This window comes from Penicillium riverlandense, assembly GCF_028828495.1.
Source record: "Penicillium riverlandense strain IBT 135883 chromosome Unknown utg000003l_segment0_segment0, whole genome shotgun sequence".
In the NCBI taxonomy this organism is placed as follows: Eukaryota; Fungi; Ascomycota; class Eurotiomycetes; order Eurotiales; family Aspergillaceae; genus Penicillium; species Penicillium riverlandense.
The window spans coordinates 427,510-442,281 of NW_026643196.1; the positions used below are offsets into that span (position 1 = coordinate 427,510).

At 52.6% G+C, this 14,772-nt stretch overlaps 7 protein-coding genes across 7 annotated transcripts; 5 read left to right on the forward strand and 2 right to left on the reverse strand.

Annotated features, from left to right (window-relative positions):
* Positions 1 to 211: 211 nt before the first annotated feature.
* N7474_003781 (uncharacterized protein) lies at positions 212 to 946 on the forward strand (the record flags this gene model as incomplete). Its single annotated transcript, XM_057195196.1, has 1 exon — positions 212 to 946. The coding sequence occupies one exon, from the start codon at positions 212 to 214 to the stop codon at positions 944 to 946; it is 735 nt and encodes a 244-aa protein (XP_057052592.1).
* A 609-nt stretch (positions 947 to 1,555) lies between these two features.
* On the forward strand, positions 1,556 to 2,451 carry N7474_003782 (uncharacterized protein; the record flags this gene model as incomplete). The annotated part of the gene is made up of 2 exons (XM_057195197.1): positions 1,556 to 1,793; positions 1,847 to 2,451. The coding sequence occupies 2 exons, from the start codon at positions 1,556 to 1,558 to the stop codon at positions 2,449 to 2,451; spliced, it is 843 nt and encodes a 280-aa protein (XP_057052593.1).
* A 330-nt stretch (positions 2,452 to 2,781) lies between these two features.
* N7474_003783 (ER oxidoreductin) lies at positions 2,782 to 4,669 on the forward strand (the record flags this gene model as incomplete). Its single annotated transcript, XM_057195198.1, has 2 exons — positions 2,782 to 2,877; positions 2,924 to 4,669. The coding sequence occupies 2 exons, from the start codon at positions 2,782 to 2,784 to the stop codon at positions 4,667 to 4,669; spliced, it is 1,842 nt and encodes a 613-aa protein (XP_057052594.1).
* Positions 4,670 to 4,824: 155 nt separating this feature from the next.
* On the reverse strand, positions 4,825 to 6,542 carry N7474_003784 (FAD-binding oxidoreductase; the record flags this gene model as incomplete). Its single annotated transcript, XM_057195199.1, has 4 exons — positions 4,825 to 5,096; positions 5,171 to 5,379; positions 5,441 to 6,135; positions 6,192 to 6,542. 4 exons carry the CDS (start codon positions 6,540 to 6,542, stop codon positions 4,825 to 4,827), a joined length of 1,527 nt encoding a protein of 508 aa, XP_057052595.1.
* A 1,390-nt stretch (positions 6,543 to 7,932) lies between these two features.
* On the forward strand, positions 7,933 to 9,447 carry pex13 (peroxin PEX13; the record flags this gene model as incomplete). Its single annotated transcript, XM_057195200.1, has 3 exons — positions 7,933 to 7,984; positions 8,065 to 8,595; positions 8,648 to 9,447. The coding sequence occupies 3 exons, from the start codon at positions 7,933 to 7,935 to the stop codon at positions 9,445 to 9,447; spliced, it is 1,383 nt and encodes a 460-aa protein (XP_057052596.1).
* A 379-nt stretch (positions 9,448 to 9,826) lies between these two features.
* N7474_003786 (IQ calmodulin-binding motif protein) lies at positions 9,827 to 11,399 on the forward strand (the record flags this gene model as incomplete). Its single annotated transcript, XM_057195201.1, has 5 exons — positions 9,827 to 9,922; positions 9,972 to 10,046; positions 10,112 to 10,909; positions 10,964 to 11,109; positions 11,177 to 11,399. The coding sequence occupies 5 exons, from the start codon at positions 9,827 to 9,829 to the stop codon at positions 11,397 to 11,399; spliced, it is 1,338 nt and encodes a 445-aa protein (XP_057052597.1).
* A 627-nt stretch (positions 11,400 to 12,026) lies between these two features.
* N7474_003787 (FAD-binding oxidoreductase) lies at positions 12,027 to 13,472 on the reverse strand (the record flags this gene model as incomplete). The annotated part of the gene is made up of 1 exon (XM_057195202.1): positions 12,027 to 13,472. The coding sequence occupies one exon, from the start codon at positions 13,470 to 13,472 to the stop codon at positions 12,027 to 12,029; it is 1,446 nt and encodes a 481-aa protein (XP_057052598.1).
* Between the last annotated feature and the right edge of the window lie 1,300 nt (positions 13,473 to 14,772).

Consider the following 14,772-nt stretch of genomic DNA (forward strand, 5'->3'; position numbering starts at 1 on the left):
GGGTCAACCTTAATACGCAAGTCACGACGTCACCTGCCACTAAACTATATCCTGCGCCGACTGACCATCCCTACCTTCTACTGTTCTTTCTCTCTCTTTCTCTCTTGTCTCCTCTCATCGGCTTGGTACCCCAAGAAGACACCACTACTCTACGTTTACTTCTACGTCCTCCTCGGATCTACACCAGTTATTGGTTATAATACTCTCTTAAATGGCCGCCGTCGACTGCATGTCCATGGCCCCCTCGATGGCCTCGTGCCATCACCCCCACCATCCCTTCAATAACCCCAACCGCCGCCTGAGCTACTCCAGCTACTCTAGCTTTGGCAGCAACAACCCCTACGCCCGATACATGTCCCCCTCCCCGTCGCGGCACCGTCGGATCCGCTCGGATTCGGTGCCCTCGAGTTTGTATTCCGGCACTCCCGAGGACCACCGCGACTGCTCCATCCCCCGGCGCCGCGCGAGTGCCCGCCAGCCGCGGTACTCGCGGCACTCGCAGCTGGTGCAGCCGGATATCATCGACGAACTGGATAACGTGAGCCTCTACTCGTATCACCACGAAGGCCCGTATGATGCCGTACGCCCAGAACGGAACTGGGACATCGCCTCTAGTCCCCTGGAAGCCGTCAAGGAGTCCAACGCCGAGGCGCTGAAGGCGACCCCCCACCACAAGATCGTCGACAGCATCAACAGCCACCGACCACTGGACGGCACGGCGTTCTACCCACCCGGCACGACGGATCGCAACGGCCAGACTTATGAGTACGAAGAAGGGGCCAACATGATGAACGACCTGAGCAACTTCTTTCGCATCCCGGGCCTGCGTTTCACCGACAAGGACTTTGAGAAGGATCCCTTCTATACCCGGCCCCTCTCGAATCCGTTTACGCAGCTGCGCAAGAAGTTGAGTCTTCGACGCAAGCGACGCAGTAATACCGCTTGACTTGATGGCTATCCCACGACATTTGACTTGACTTGACTTGACTTGACCACGAACGACGCGACACCGATAAACGAACCAACGACGTGAGACTCGACTGATGACCTGGTTTTTCTTTTCGTTTCTGTTTAATATATTTAGAATGATCCTCTCTTCTGGCTCTTGGATGTGTTTTCTTTGGAAGAACTGACTTTCCGATGTACCTTTCTTTTGTTGCTCGCTCCGGTGTTTAATAGGGGTATCGGTGTACCAGGCGTTTCCTGTAGGCGGGTTTTGGCATGTACAGCCTATCCAGAATCAGGGCTTCTGTTTTGAGCTTCAATCAACCTCATCTTGTTGTTCAACTCCATCTCAAACTGTAGACTTCCAAACGAACAGGATCAGCCGTGCTCGGAAAGGCATAGGGTAGAAAGCAGCCTCCTTCACAGATGATGCAAATCTCATGGCCTCCATCCGCCACACCTGTCGTCAGTCTGATCTCAGCCCCGATGCGCAAATAGACACGCCACGCCTCATGCGTCCAAATCAATTATCTCCATACACTTGAACCTATCCTCACATTCCCATCACTGTATAGATCAGCCTATCTCTTTTTCGTACATAATTCTCATCATGGCCGGTGTCCAACGCCATCCCCTGCACTCCCTCGGCCCCGTGCACCCACCCCAAGTCGAGCGCCAGGCCATCAAGCCGTCTATCGCGCGCCACGTCAATATCCAGGTCTCGGATCCGCTCGACCATGAAGCCCCCGCCATCCTCCACGAGCCGAGAAGCTACAACGTTACCGAGGCGGGGGGAGCGGCGGTGGTGCTTGTTTCTGGCGCTGGAGGTGGCGTTTCTGGCCCATCTGGTACAGCACCCAGTCTATAAACACTTTAAATATCAACTCACTCTGGTATATAGGGATCTACCCGTCGCTCGCCGACAAACTCGCCCTCCTCCTCTCCATCCCCTGCATCCGTCTCGACTACCGCGCCCCCGCGCAAACAGAATACTGCGTTGCCGACATGCGCGCCTCGTTCGACTACCTCCACGAGCAATACGCCTCCTCCCGCTTCGTGGTCGTGGGCTGGTCCTTCGGCGGAAGCCCATGCTTCACGGTCGCAGCGACCGAGCCAGCCCGGGTCGTCGGCGTCGCGACGGTGGCATCGCAAACCGCCAACACGGACGGCGTGCGCAAGCTCAGTCCGCGGCCGTTGCTACTGCTGCATGGGGAGAATGATCGGGTTTTGGCGCCGAGTTGTTCGAAGACGCTGTATAACTCGTATGGCACTCAAGGGACGAGGGAGTTGAGCCTTGTTCCCGGGGATGACCATGGGTTATCGCGGCATGCGCCTGAGGCCGAGAGGAGGATTTTGGTTTTTGTGGCGCAGACGTTTGGAATGGAGGGGGTGTTGGATGCTTCGGCGTTGGATCAGGCGGGCCAGGATTTGGTGGCGAGTCGGAGGGAGAGAGTGCATGAGATGGAGATGGGACATGATCTGGAGGGAGGCGAGCGCTTGTTCTAGTTGTAGGGTTCACCGAATCGTTCTCTCCATACTCCGTTGTACTCCGGTATGTAGATCGTGTATAGATCATGATTCATAGTGTCACTAAATATTTAGTGGGTGTAGTATGGAGTGGCCAATCAGGTTCTGCCACTGTCATGTTAGGGGCCATCATCCGATTGATTAGTTATTGGCCACCTGGACTCTTTCTTTCCTGGACTCCCTTCTTACTTGCATACATTGGTCTTCTTTTTGGTTTTGTTTCCCTTCCCTCCCAGATTGATCTTGTGCGACTGGCTCGTTCCCTTTAGAACTAGAATATCACGGCGATCCTGATCGCGCCCAGGCAGAATGCGTGGCGCAACGAATCTTTTCTATGCCGCTCTCTTTGCCTTCCTAGGCGTCGCCCACGCCCACCAGCCGAGCTCCCGAGATGACACCTGTGCGGTAAGTATGTCTCTCACCATACCTGGTCCTCAACTGACCCGTCTAGCTCGACCCAAGGGCCATGGTCTCCGACGCGTGTGTCTCGTACGGCACCATTGACACCACAAACGACCAGATCTACACCCTCCTCCACTCCATCACCCAAGACACAGACTTTTTCTCCTACTACCGCCTCAACCTCTTCAATAAAGAGTGTCCCTTCTGGTCCGACGCGAATAGCATGTGTGGCAACATCGCCTGCTCCGTCAATACCATCGAATCCGAGGAAGACATCCCGCTCATCTGGCGCGCGGAGGAACTGAGCAAGCTGGAAGGGCCGAAAGCACACCACCCACCCCGCCAGATCCAGGCGGAACGACCAAAAGAACGGCCGCTGCAGGGAATGCTGGGCGAGGATGTCCGCGAGAGCTGTGTCGTCGAGTACGACGACGAATGCGACGAGCGCGACTATTGTGTCCCCGAAGACGAAGGGTCGGCGGGTAAGGGGGACTACGTGAGTTTGGTGGACAACCCGGAGCGATTCACCGGATACTCCGGGGAAGGGGCACACCAGGTCTGGGACGCCATCTACCGGGAGAACTGCTTCATGAAGGCCGACGAGCTCCAGCAGCAATCGCTCTTCGTCCCTGGGGTGGGCGGTGCCGTGTCGGATTTCCGGAATGTACTCCAGAAGGAGTCGCAGCGACTGGACGGCCTCCCGCTGGACAACGAGTGCCGTGAGAAGCGGGTCTTCCATCGCCTCATCAGCGGCATGCATGCCTCCATCTCCACCCATCTCTGCTGGGACTATCTCAACCAAACTACCGGGGAATGGCACCCCAACATGCAGTGCTACAAAGAGCGCCTGCACGACCATCCGGAGCGAATCTCCAACATGTACTTCAACTACGCGCTCGTGTCGCGCGCCGTCGCCAAGCTGCGCAAGCACCTGCAAAACTACACCTTCTGCACCAGCGATCCCGCCCAGGATCTCGAGACCAAAGCCCGGGTGACCAAACTCACCAACGCGTTGGCGGACCGCCCCAAGATCTTCGATGAGAAGCTCATGTTCCAAGCTCCGGACTCGATCACGCTGAAAGAAGACTTCCGTAACCGCTTCCGCAACGTCAGTCGACTGATGGACTGTGTCGGCTGCGACAAGTGTCGGCTGTGGGGCAAGGTGCAGGTGAACGGGTACGGCACGGCGCTGAAGGTGCTGTTCGACTACGACGAGACCAAGAACGGGGAGAACCCTCCTCTGCGCCGGACCGAGCTCGTGGCGCTGATCAATACCCTCGGCCGGATCTCGCATAGTATTGCCGCTGCTCGCAGTTTCCACCTTGCCCTGGTGGCGGACCAGGACCAGGCTTTCCCGCTGCACGGTGGTGCGCCATACACGCATAATCACAACCACAAGCAGGTCAAGGAGGAGGAGACAAAGGAGGAGAAGCCGAAGCGGCTATTCCGAGACGGCGGCTCGGTGTTCTATTATGAGAATGACGACGATTTCTACTACGCTGAAGGGATATACGAGGGTAGCCGCCTGCCATGGGAACGGCCCCCTCGCGACCCGGACGCGACGTTCCTCGATTCCCTGAGCGCAGAGTACACGATGTTTCGTGATACGTTCGTCTATGTGTTGAGGAGCTGGATCCGGCTGCCGAACACACTCTTACATATCGGCACATCCGAAGGCTATCGTCTATGGAACTACTGGCTTGGCCTGCCGGTTCCTCCGCGCGAGTGGAAGATCCAGGTTCCCGGGAGACGGGCTGTTCCTGTTCCGGAGGACGAGAGGCATACCGATCTATGATTATGCATTTTGTGTCTGTCTGTATATAGGACCTCGCATTAAGGCGTTATTGGTTTGGGAGGTTGGTCGGTTTTATTGGATTGTTTTCGAAGGCATTGGAGAGAATTCGCATAGAATTCTATATACTAAATTCGATGAGTTTCTGCACCTATACTTCACATGCCCAGTTTAAAGCCACCCCAGTTCAAACGAGAAAACACCTTGTTCGGGTCATAAGCCGCCCGGATTTCGCGCATACGGTTGACGTTCTCCGCGGGAAACCCTGCAAAAGGATCTTGCCAGTCACCAGCATCACCCATGTAGACAAACTCCGATGCGATGCCCTTCTCCTGATTGATGGCGTGGAGGTGCTCGGTCAGCTGCTGAGACCAAGCTTCCACGCGGCGATCGTCCTGGGCGAGAGCCCATCCCGTGCTGAATTGCCAAACTGATAGAGTTCATTCGTTAGTCTACATGCTTGACAGACGTTGCATGGTTAGGATCAAAAAGGACTCGACTTACTCATCAAGGGCTCTGCTTGAAGACCCCAGACATTGCCAATGCCGTTGGTGTTGGCAACCCGCAGCGAGGAGGGAGTAATCTCGTTGAGCACGAAAGTCGGGTACAGGCCTTCGACATCGGAGATTTGCTCAACGGCAGCCTTCCATGCTTTGTATATGGAGAGGATGGTATCGGAGTCGGGCTTCATGGTCTTGTGAGAAAACATGACACTGGCAATAGGTTGTTAGTACATGAGAATGGATGAAGCAGCCGGGTGTGAAGTCAACATACCGGAACATTTGCTTCGGCGAGTCAAGCTTCGAAGACCACTTGCCCATTGTGGTGACGTTGTTCATCCGCATTGTGGCAGGAATGCTAAAGAAATCGGCAAACTTGGATGGCGGCATGCTAACGCCCTCCTGAACCCCAAGAAGCGAGGCCGACGCCACTTTCGTAGTCACATTATAGGAGATCGTTGCGATCATGCCCGCCGCGGTGGGATCTTCCTCGTCCACCACGGCAGATTTGCACATAGCATCGAAGAACTGGGGGAAGGCACTCTCGTTGAATATCTGGATGGTACTAGTAACTTTGGGGACATTGTAGGTCTTCAGAGTAAACTTGGTAACAACGCCGTAGTTATTGGCACCGCCCTTGAGTGCCCAGAACAGATCGGGATGTGAGTCCTTTGCAGCAGTGACTTGTGTGCCATTGCCAAGAACAACATCGTAGCTGATGACGTTGTCCATCGCGTATCCGTACTTGTTGTTGAAATAGTGGAAGCCCCCGATTAGAGTCAGGCCAGGAACGCCGATTGTTTTCATTCGGCCGCCAATGGCGACACGTCCGTGGGGTTCTAGGGCTGTGTATACATCGTACCAGGTCAGGCCGGGACCCACGTCGATCGAGTCCTCATTCACAGTGAATGAATTCAGGTTGCCCAAGGCCACGAGAACTCCACCGTCGATATTGTTTGATCCCGGATACTAAATGCGACGGTCAGATTACTATCCCATTCTACTAGCCTGTTATAACGACTCACGTTCATATGGCCACCACCGCGGACTGCAAACTGGGCATTGCACGAGCTAAAGATTTCAATGGCACTGGCCACTGCATCAGCCGTCTCAGGCACAAAGACGCATGCCGGGGACAGATCCGCTCGAACATCCCAATAGTAATCTGTAGTCTGTTCCGTGTAATTGGCTTGCCCTGGGAGAATCACATTCCTTGCAAAAGACCCCAGAAGCTCTCTGCATGCGCACTGTTCTTCCTTGGTGATCTCGATAGTGCCAGTAGGTGTGCTAATCGAGCCTGTTTGGACGGCCGAGGCACTGGAGCGAGCAGATGCATGACTCCAAAGAGAGATTCCAGCAAAGAAAAGAAGATTCATTTTGTCTTGAGCACAGATCATGATGAATTGACTTGAGAAATTTCGCACTCATCAGACAACAAAGGAGGATTTGATCGGACTTTAATAGCCATCGCGGTCGTGCCCGCTCTTCTTTCAGTATACGTACTAGGTGAGACTCAGGCCCATCGTCCTGTCCCGTTCTAGCATCGGGAATGGTGATCATCAGGACCGGCAATCAGATCATCATCGTCCGGCCGGTCGAATTCTATACACACGTGGACATTATGCCCATGCAGTCTCCACAAATAGGCTGCATCCCAGGTAGAAAGGTACACTTTGGATTCAGGCAACAGTAAATTGAGGTATATGGCCACTTTCATGGACAATTTCCATGGGCTGAACTTGATAGGTAGTAGCTAGCGGTTAAGATCAAAGGATGGTCATTGAATGCGGATCACACTCGTATTCGGGTTCGGATTTGGTCCTCATATCTAGCTCAGGACCCACAGCCCGTAGCTTGTACTGATATGTAGTGCCTTTTTCCCCAGAACGATTGCACACGTGCGATAGCTATATTTTTGCGCCAAACAAGTATATACGCGGCCACCTCATCCCTTCGAAGCTACGCTTCATTCATAATACGACACAGAGTCTTTGTTTACTAGCCACTTCTCGCGTGCCTGACGCAGCCGAATGCGGCGAGTGCGCGACCCAGAATATGTACAGGAAAGAACTTGCGACAGTTCGAAATGTCCATATTCCCCAATCGTATCGGTTGGAGAGGACGTATAACATCACCGACGTTAGAAGCGCTCTGTGATAACCTCACTGATCGGTTTACGAAATAATCACAGTATCTTGCTGTGCTATTAGGCTTCTACAAGAGGCTGACATTGCCTTTTCATAATTAATTACTTCCCAACTTTAGATTTGAAGAGTTCCTGCGCCAGATTACACAAGTACAACATCGCCCAATGGCACCGGAGATGGATTATTCAGGGTCCGTCCCGTATGGCCTAAATTCTCTGTCCGGATTTGCCACCACCAGCCACCGGCCAACGGGGACACCACCACCACGACGAAGACAAAAGACAACAATAAAAATAACAGAAAGCTCCAAATGATGGTAATAACAATGAAAACGAAATAAATAATAATCATCACGCTATAATCTCCTACCTTATGTACCGTTATGCACTACTTAGTTATGGTTTACTCGGTTAGTAATCTTTCCCCATATCCGTCCCTGTCTTCGGCCAGCCCCGACCTCGGCATCTCCCAGTCCGCCCACATGAAGCCCGATTTTCTCCTCTTCCTCAACCTCTCTCCGTCATCCGCTCCACTCTCCTCCATCTCTCCATCACTCCCTTCTCACCCCCTTCTCTCCTTTCATCCCCGACACTCGATGCCCGGTCGCTGATCGCTCCTCATGGCGTCGGTATCGCCACCAAAGCCGTGGGAAAGGGCTGGCGCTGCTACGGGTATGTCCCCATTTCCCGTCACCATGGTGGTGATAATACCCCGGACTCATCAACCCTCATGCTAATTCAAACGTAACTAGGAAACACACTCACGACCGCTCCCACCGCCGGCGCACCCACCTCAACCGCGATGACTACCACCAACCCAATCTCTTCCGCGGGAAACCCCACTGCCACCACATCATCAGCCGCGCCCGACCTTCCCTCCCGTCCCAGCACCCTCAACTCCGTCGTCAACAACACCGCCTCCAACTACTCGCCCTACGGTGCCTCGCGCTTCGGTGCTAGCCCCTACGGTGGTGGCTACGGCGGGATGGGTGGGATGGGCGGTTACTCATCACCGTATTCCCGGTTTGGATCAATGGGGTCCATGTACGGCGGGATGGGCGGTTATGGTGGTATGGGCGGGATGTATGGCGGCATGGGTGGAATGGGAGGCATGTATGGCGGCATGCCAGGCCAGGATCCTAATGATCCCAACAGTCTCACCAACTCATTCGGCCAGAGCACCCAGGCGACGTTCCAGATGATCGAGAGTATTGTCGGCGCGTTTGGGGGCTTTGCGCAGATGCTGGAGAGTACTTATATGGCTACACATTCATCTTTCTTCGGTATGTACACTTTCGTCTTTCCGGGTGCGAGAAGATATTGACGATTTTGCAGCCATGATCTCGGTCGCTGAGCAGTTCGGTAACCTGCGCAATACCCTCGGCTCGGCTCTGGGCATCTTTGCTATCATTCGGTGGTTCCGTACCCTGCTTGCCAAACTCACCGGCCGGCCTCCACCAGCAGACGCCACCTCCTTGACGCCGTCTGCCTTTGCAGCGTTCATGGGTGGTCGCTCCGCACCCGCCACTCTGCCCGACGGTAGCCCGGCACCGCCCAAGCCATCGAAGAAGCCATTTTTTATGTTCCTGGTCGCTGTGTTCGGCCTTCCTTATCTGATGAGCAAGCTCATCAAGGCCCTGGCCCGGTCACAGGAAGCCGAAGCCCGCCGCCGCCAACAACTCGTCGGCCCCAACGGCGAGCCACAGTCCGCAGCACTGGACCCCTCCAAACTCGACTTCTGCCGCGTGCTGTACGACTACACGCCCGAGTCACAGGACGCCAACGGCATTGACCTCGCCGTGGCCAAGGGCGACATCGTCGCCGTCCTCAGCAAATCAGATCCCATGGGCAACGCCTCGGAGTGGTGGCGCTGCCGCGCCCGCGACGGCCGCGTTGGCTACCTGCCCGGCCCATATCTGGAAACCATCCAGCGGCGCACCGCACAGCAGGCTATCACGACGGGCAGCGAGCCTGCCACCCGCACCAGCACGATGAAGGGCGATGGTGCCGTCGAAGGCCGCACCCAGAGCATGTCCTCGCTGCCCAAGCCCGGCAATGAGAAAAAGCCTGAGCTTAAGGGCAAGATGGGCGATATTTCGCCGGAGAGTTTCCAAAAGAGTACTTTCTACTCATAGACTGTCTTTCTCCGTTTCCTAACCTACTACCTATGGATCATTCATCTTTATATATCCCTACTTTTTTCAGGTTGTCACTGTTGGATTATTTCATTTTAGCGACGGTTTTGGTATTTTGTCTGTTTTCTTTGACTGTCACATGTACCTAGTGCCTACTTTTCACGGTGGATGGAATGGAATGGATGCAAGCCTTAATATTTCTCATTATAGAGGATACGCCCTCCGATTGGACAGGGGCCACTATTCCTATTTAGGCCAACTCAGCAGTACAGGATCCTGGCTACGATCTGTTTCCACGCATATCCACGGTCACCCGGCATACCTCTTATCTTACAATCCTCTTAAGTTCCATTCTTCTGGATCCGACAGTTCACTCCTCATGGTCGTGATCCCAAACGCGGTCACTGCAGCCTCGCAAAGCACAGATAGTGGGGATGACGTCACAGAGAAGGAACAGGCTGCAAAGACAATCCAGGTATCATTCCAGGGAACTCGTGATGATAACGGGGACTGACTGTAGATAGAGAATCTATCGTGGATATCGCACGAGACGAGAACTCAACGGCTTGGGATTATCGGCTAACGCCCGGTGGACGGAGGTATATATGTTTTTCTTGGTGGCTAAAAGAAAAGAGGATGAGAAGGGCTGATACTTGAGTGTTAGGTACTGAAAGATATTCATTGGACTCAGCTTCACGACCCGAAAAAGTCTGATGACATTTCCAATTCCAGCGAGAAGGGAAATGAAACCCCAGAAGCGCGCCAGAAATGGTACCGGGCCGTCAGCGTTGCCATGCAAGCCGGTAGCAACAATGACAACAACAACAACAACTCTAGCAAATCAGCCAAAGATCACAATCCAGATGACCAGCCTGTATCACGCCACGACATCCTACCCATTCAAACCTCCAAACAAATGGATCTCCAGTACTTCCTAGAAATGGTGGACCTCAAACACAGACACGGCAGCAATCTGCGCGCCTACCACGCAGAATGGAAGAAATGCCCAACGACCCAGAACTTTTTTTACTGGCTGGATTATGGGGATGGACGAGATATCAACTTGGAGAAGCGTCCCCGGGAACGGCTTGAACGGGAGCAGGTGAGGTATTTGTCTCGTGAGGAGCGGAGGAAGTATCTTGTCAGCGTGGATAGGGCGGGACTGTTAAGATGGGCGAAGAATGGGGAGCTTGTTACTACGGATGGGAACCGGTTTAGGGATTCTTTGGAAGGAGTTGTCCCTGTTGATGATCCGGCGCCCCGGTTTATGGGGAACGAAAGAGCGGAAACGTCCTCGGATTCATCGTCAGCGTCAGCGGAGGCAGAAAGTCAGGATGTGACTGGAGCAAAGCATACTTCTGGAAAGCAGGGAGAGAAGAAACTACGCTCGAAATTGGCTCATCCAGCAGCCATACTCAGTCACCTTGTTGGCAAGCCATCAACAACCGAAGAGTGGATCTTTGTACCTATACCCTCAAAACCAATCATCCACAAGAGCTAATACCCAATAATCCAGGTCGCAGACACAGCATTCAGACTATACATCGGGATAAAAGACTCAGGTACATTCCAACACTCCTCCTTCCTCCGCGGAGGCCGCATCTCCGCAGCGGGGACAATCAAAGTCCATGAAGGCCAGCTACGCAGCCTGAAACCGTTAAGGTTTAGTATCCTCTTCATCACCACCTCCATTTGCTTAATCAATACTGATTGTGATTGGTTTAACTAGTGGGCACTATCAACCGGCAGCCGCCAATTTCCGCGCTTTCAGTCACGCCCTCCAGAATCAGGGCGTTGATATGTCCCGCGTGTCGATGAGTAAATCCTATGCTATGCTCGCGGGCATTGCCGGGTATTCGAGGACGAGACGGAAGGTAAGGGGGTTGCAGGATACGGTTCAGAAACAAGGGCAGGGCCAGGAAGTGGAAGGGCGAGGAGGGCATGGCTCTTAATGGTGTATGTGAATGTGGTAAACCGCATTGTTTTGAATGCTACTTCATGAGATAGATGATTCTACACATTTATAATATGATACATATCCGGAGTCTTTTGCATAAAGAGCTTTGTTAAATTGTTACTAGCGGAGCGCTCAAACATACAAGTTAAAATGTAAAAGGCACGGAGATACAGGGAAGTGCAAAACCAGTACCTAGAAGTATAGAATGACTTGATGACGATGATGGAATCTAGAGGAAGCATATAGCCTGTTCTACGAAAGGAACAAGTCCCAACAAAAGTTTCTGCCTCTGCCATGTCCTCATTATGCAAAGGGATCAGAAAAAGGGAAAGGAAGAAAACTAAAAGTAATTAACGCCTGTTATACTCGAAATGCTATGAAGGAAATACGACTTGACTCGTGTCCCAGGGTCAGCCGCTATGTGGGAGTGCAGTGCTGTCAGGCAGGTCTGACAGCCGAGAAAATTATTCCCAGAGCCCAAACTAGTAGCCCTTTAGGTGAATAAGGGTGATCTGTTTTCGACTAGGCCTATAAGATCTACCGCGTGCAAAAACCAATTTAATATCATAGGATACCGACATATAGATATTTTCTTTTCGTGCGTGGCGCAATAACTCGAGATCTACTCCATCGCCGGCACAGCCAGTCTAAACACATTGTCCGGATCAAACCTGGACTTCAGGCTCCTTAGCATCTCCACATTCGACCCATACGCCTTTTTGAGAACCGCGTCCGACGTTCCCGCCCGAGCACTACTATATACGGACAAATATGTCGTGGGCAGGACGTTATCTGGATCAGCCTCTTCAATCTCCTTTGCCGTCTGTAGCGCCCACGCTTCCGATTCCTCCTTCCTTCTCTCCTCTGTCACATATCCCAGAATCTCAAGCATGTAGTGCGGCTCACGCGTTACGAAGACAGAGGAATGATCCTGCGGCGCTGCTGATGGCCCGCGCAGCTGATGAATGGAAAACATAGTGGCCGGATCAGTGGGCATACGCTCGAGGTTACGGCCAATTGTCTCAGCAACGGCTGGCAGGATGCGGCTGATGTTGTGCGTCGCGCTGGAGCCAAAGACGTCTGCTGGGACCAAGGCACCGTTGTGGCCGAACCACTCTGGGATGGTGGTGAGGGCAACAGTATTCATAAGTAGAGGAGCTAGGCCAGCGACTTTTGCGCTCCAGCGCTGGCCCTCGTCTATATCAGAGCCACTCCATACGAAGATGACGCCAAAACAGCGGCCAGGTGGGGCATTCACGGCTATTTGCTGGATGGTCAGTTGCGGAGGGAGACCTTCGGAGTCGAGGATTTTTCCGTAGGCAGCATTAAAGTCCACAAAGGTCTTGGAGATATCAGTGGAGTCGTAAATAATGGTGCCAGCGAGGAGCTTTGGATTATTAGTGCCGAAGCGAATAAGAGGGCGAATAATGGCGATACTTACGCTATTCAGAGGATAGACTTTGATAGTAAGATCAACGATTACACCAAACAGACCCCCAGCGCCGCGGATGCCTTGTAGGAGGGTTTCATCAGCTGTGATAATCTCCCCATCGGGATTGATCACGGTGGCGCCGACAATCTGGTCAGTTCCCAAACCCCATTGCGAGGAGAAGGGCCCATAACCGCCATATATGGCCCAACCAACGTAACCTACACTTGGGGTAGCTCCTGTTGGGGTGACCAGGCCCTCTTCCCAAAGCTTGCTTCCGAGCTCTTCAAGAAGAATGCCACCTTGGACCAAGGCGGTTTTCCGATCCGATGCGATAGTAACTGCTTTCAAGGCACGCAGATCAATGAGCAGGGCATTTTCAACCACCGAGCGGCCTTCCAAGTTATGGCCGCCTGAACGTAGTGTGAAAGGGACAGAATTGAACTTGGCGAACTTAATAATGGCGACGATGTCAGAGGGCGATTGCGGCTGAACTACAGCTAGTGGATTGTCGAGACGAGCGTTGTTCCAGACTTTGCGGGCGGAAGCGTACTCCGGAGATGAAGGTGGGGTGTACTTGATAGTGGGATGGTCTTGGAGGAAGGCTTCTAGGGCGCTTAGTTGGGCGGAAGATGCCATTTAGATAAAGGCAACGATTGTAATAGTGGCTGGAGTATTATTGTTTGATGTTGGAGTGGTAAAAGTAGATCCTACTTATACGTGGCACTGGGGCCAAAATACTGGTACCGTCATGCATCAGCTATAGCTAGATTAGTTGGAACCGAAGATCAGTTAGGCCGGAAACAGCTGCGCCTGCTTACCAACATTTGCTTCTGATGGTCTAGCCAGTGTGGGACGCCTAATTGGCTGTCCAACATCACCATTGCCGGCATTCGGAGTAAGCTTCTCGGAAGAACTATGATCATGGTAATAATTAGCAACCCACTATCGGTCGGTAGAAATTTAAACAAAAAAGAGAGACAATGTTTTCGACTACTAGATAGCTACTTCAATACAGAGATCATGCAGTTAATCACATGAGCTACTAAGTAAAGCTATAGTGGATGGGCCCATATACAGTGTCAACGTCCACTTTTAAAAGAATTCCAAGATAGCTTCGTGGTGGTCACAATCTACGAAATGCAAGCAGTGAACGAAGCAGATGGATAGTACACCAAATACTAGGTAGTTTTGTATGTAACCGTGTGTCTTTTTAATTGACATTTATTTTCATTATACACTAGCATGCCAAGCCATGCTAGCGCTGACTCCGAAACAACCCCCTCGAACAGCGGTCAGCTCCCACAGATCATCAACATCCCAATGCTTTATGTTTCATCCTCTCGCCATTACTAGATTGAACGCTCTGCCGTATACCTGTCTGTATATCTGTGCGATGGGCTCCCAGGCCTTTCGGGTCTGATGTAGCCAGGGCCAGCTCGATTGAGAAACAAACAGATAAATCCCGACATGCTTTCTTTACCTATCAGAATCAATATGCTCCCTGTCAGAATAGGAAGCCAATCGGGGCGTAGAATAGTCAAAGCCACAATATTGTAGTATTCGATATGGAACACCCTTAAATGTGGCGAGGCAAAGGTGACTTCATCACAATGAAAACTATCCCTTCGTGGAACCTAAGTCTTGCTCTAGTTGACGATTACATTTTCCAAGTCTCTATCCCGCACGAGTAGGAGCAGTCTCGGAGCAAAACATCTCGCGAAGACACCTGAATCGGCAGACTCCCTCCGAACGACGGTGGGAAACGAAAGCAACACATCATCCTCGGAGACTTCAACATCCAACGACACCCTCTGGCCCAGACATAGCACGCACCCAAGGCCTCAGCACAACTTTGAAAGGCAGAATAGCTCAAAACTATGTCTAAACGCCGACCTCTGGCGGTGGTGACCCCGGCCGGCCCAGTCACACCAGGATA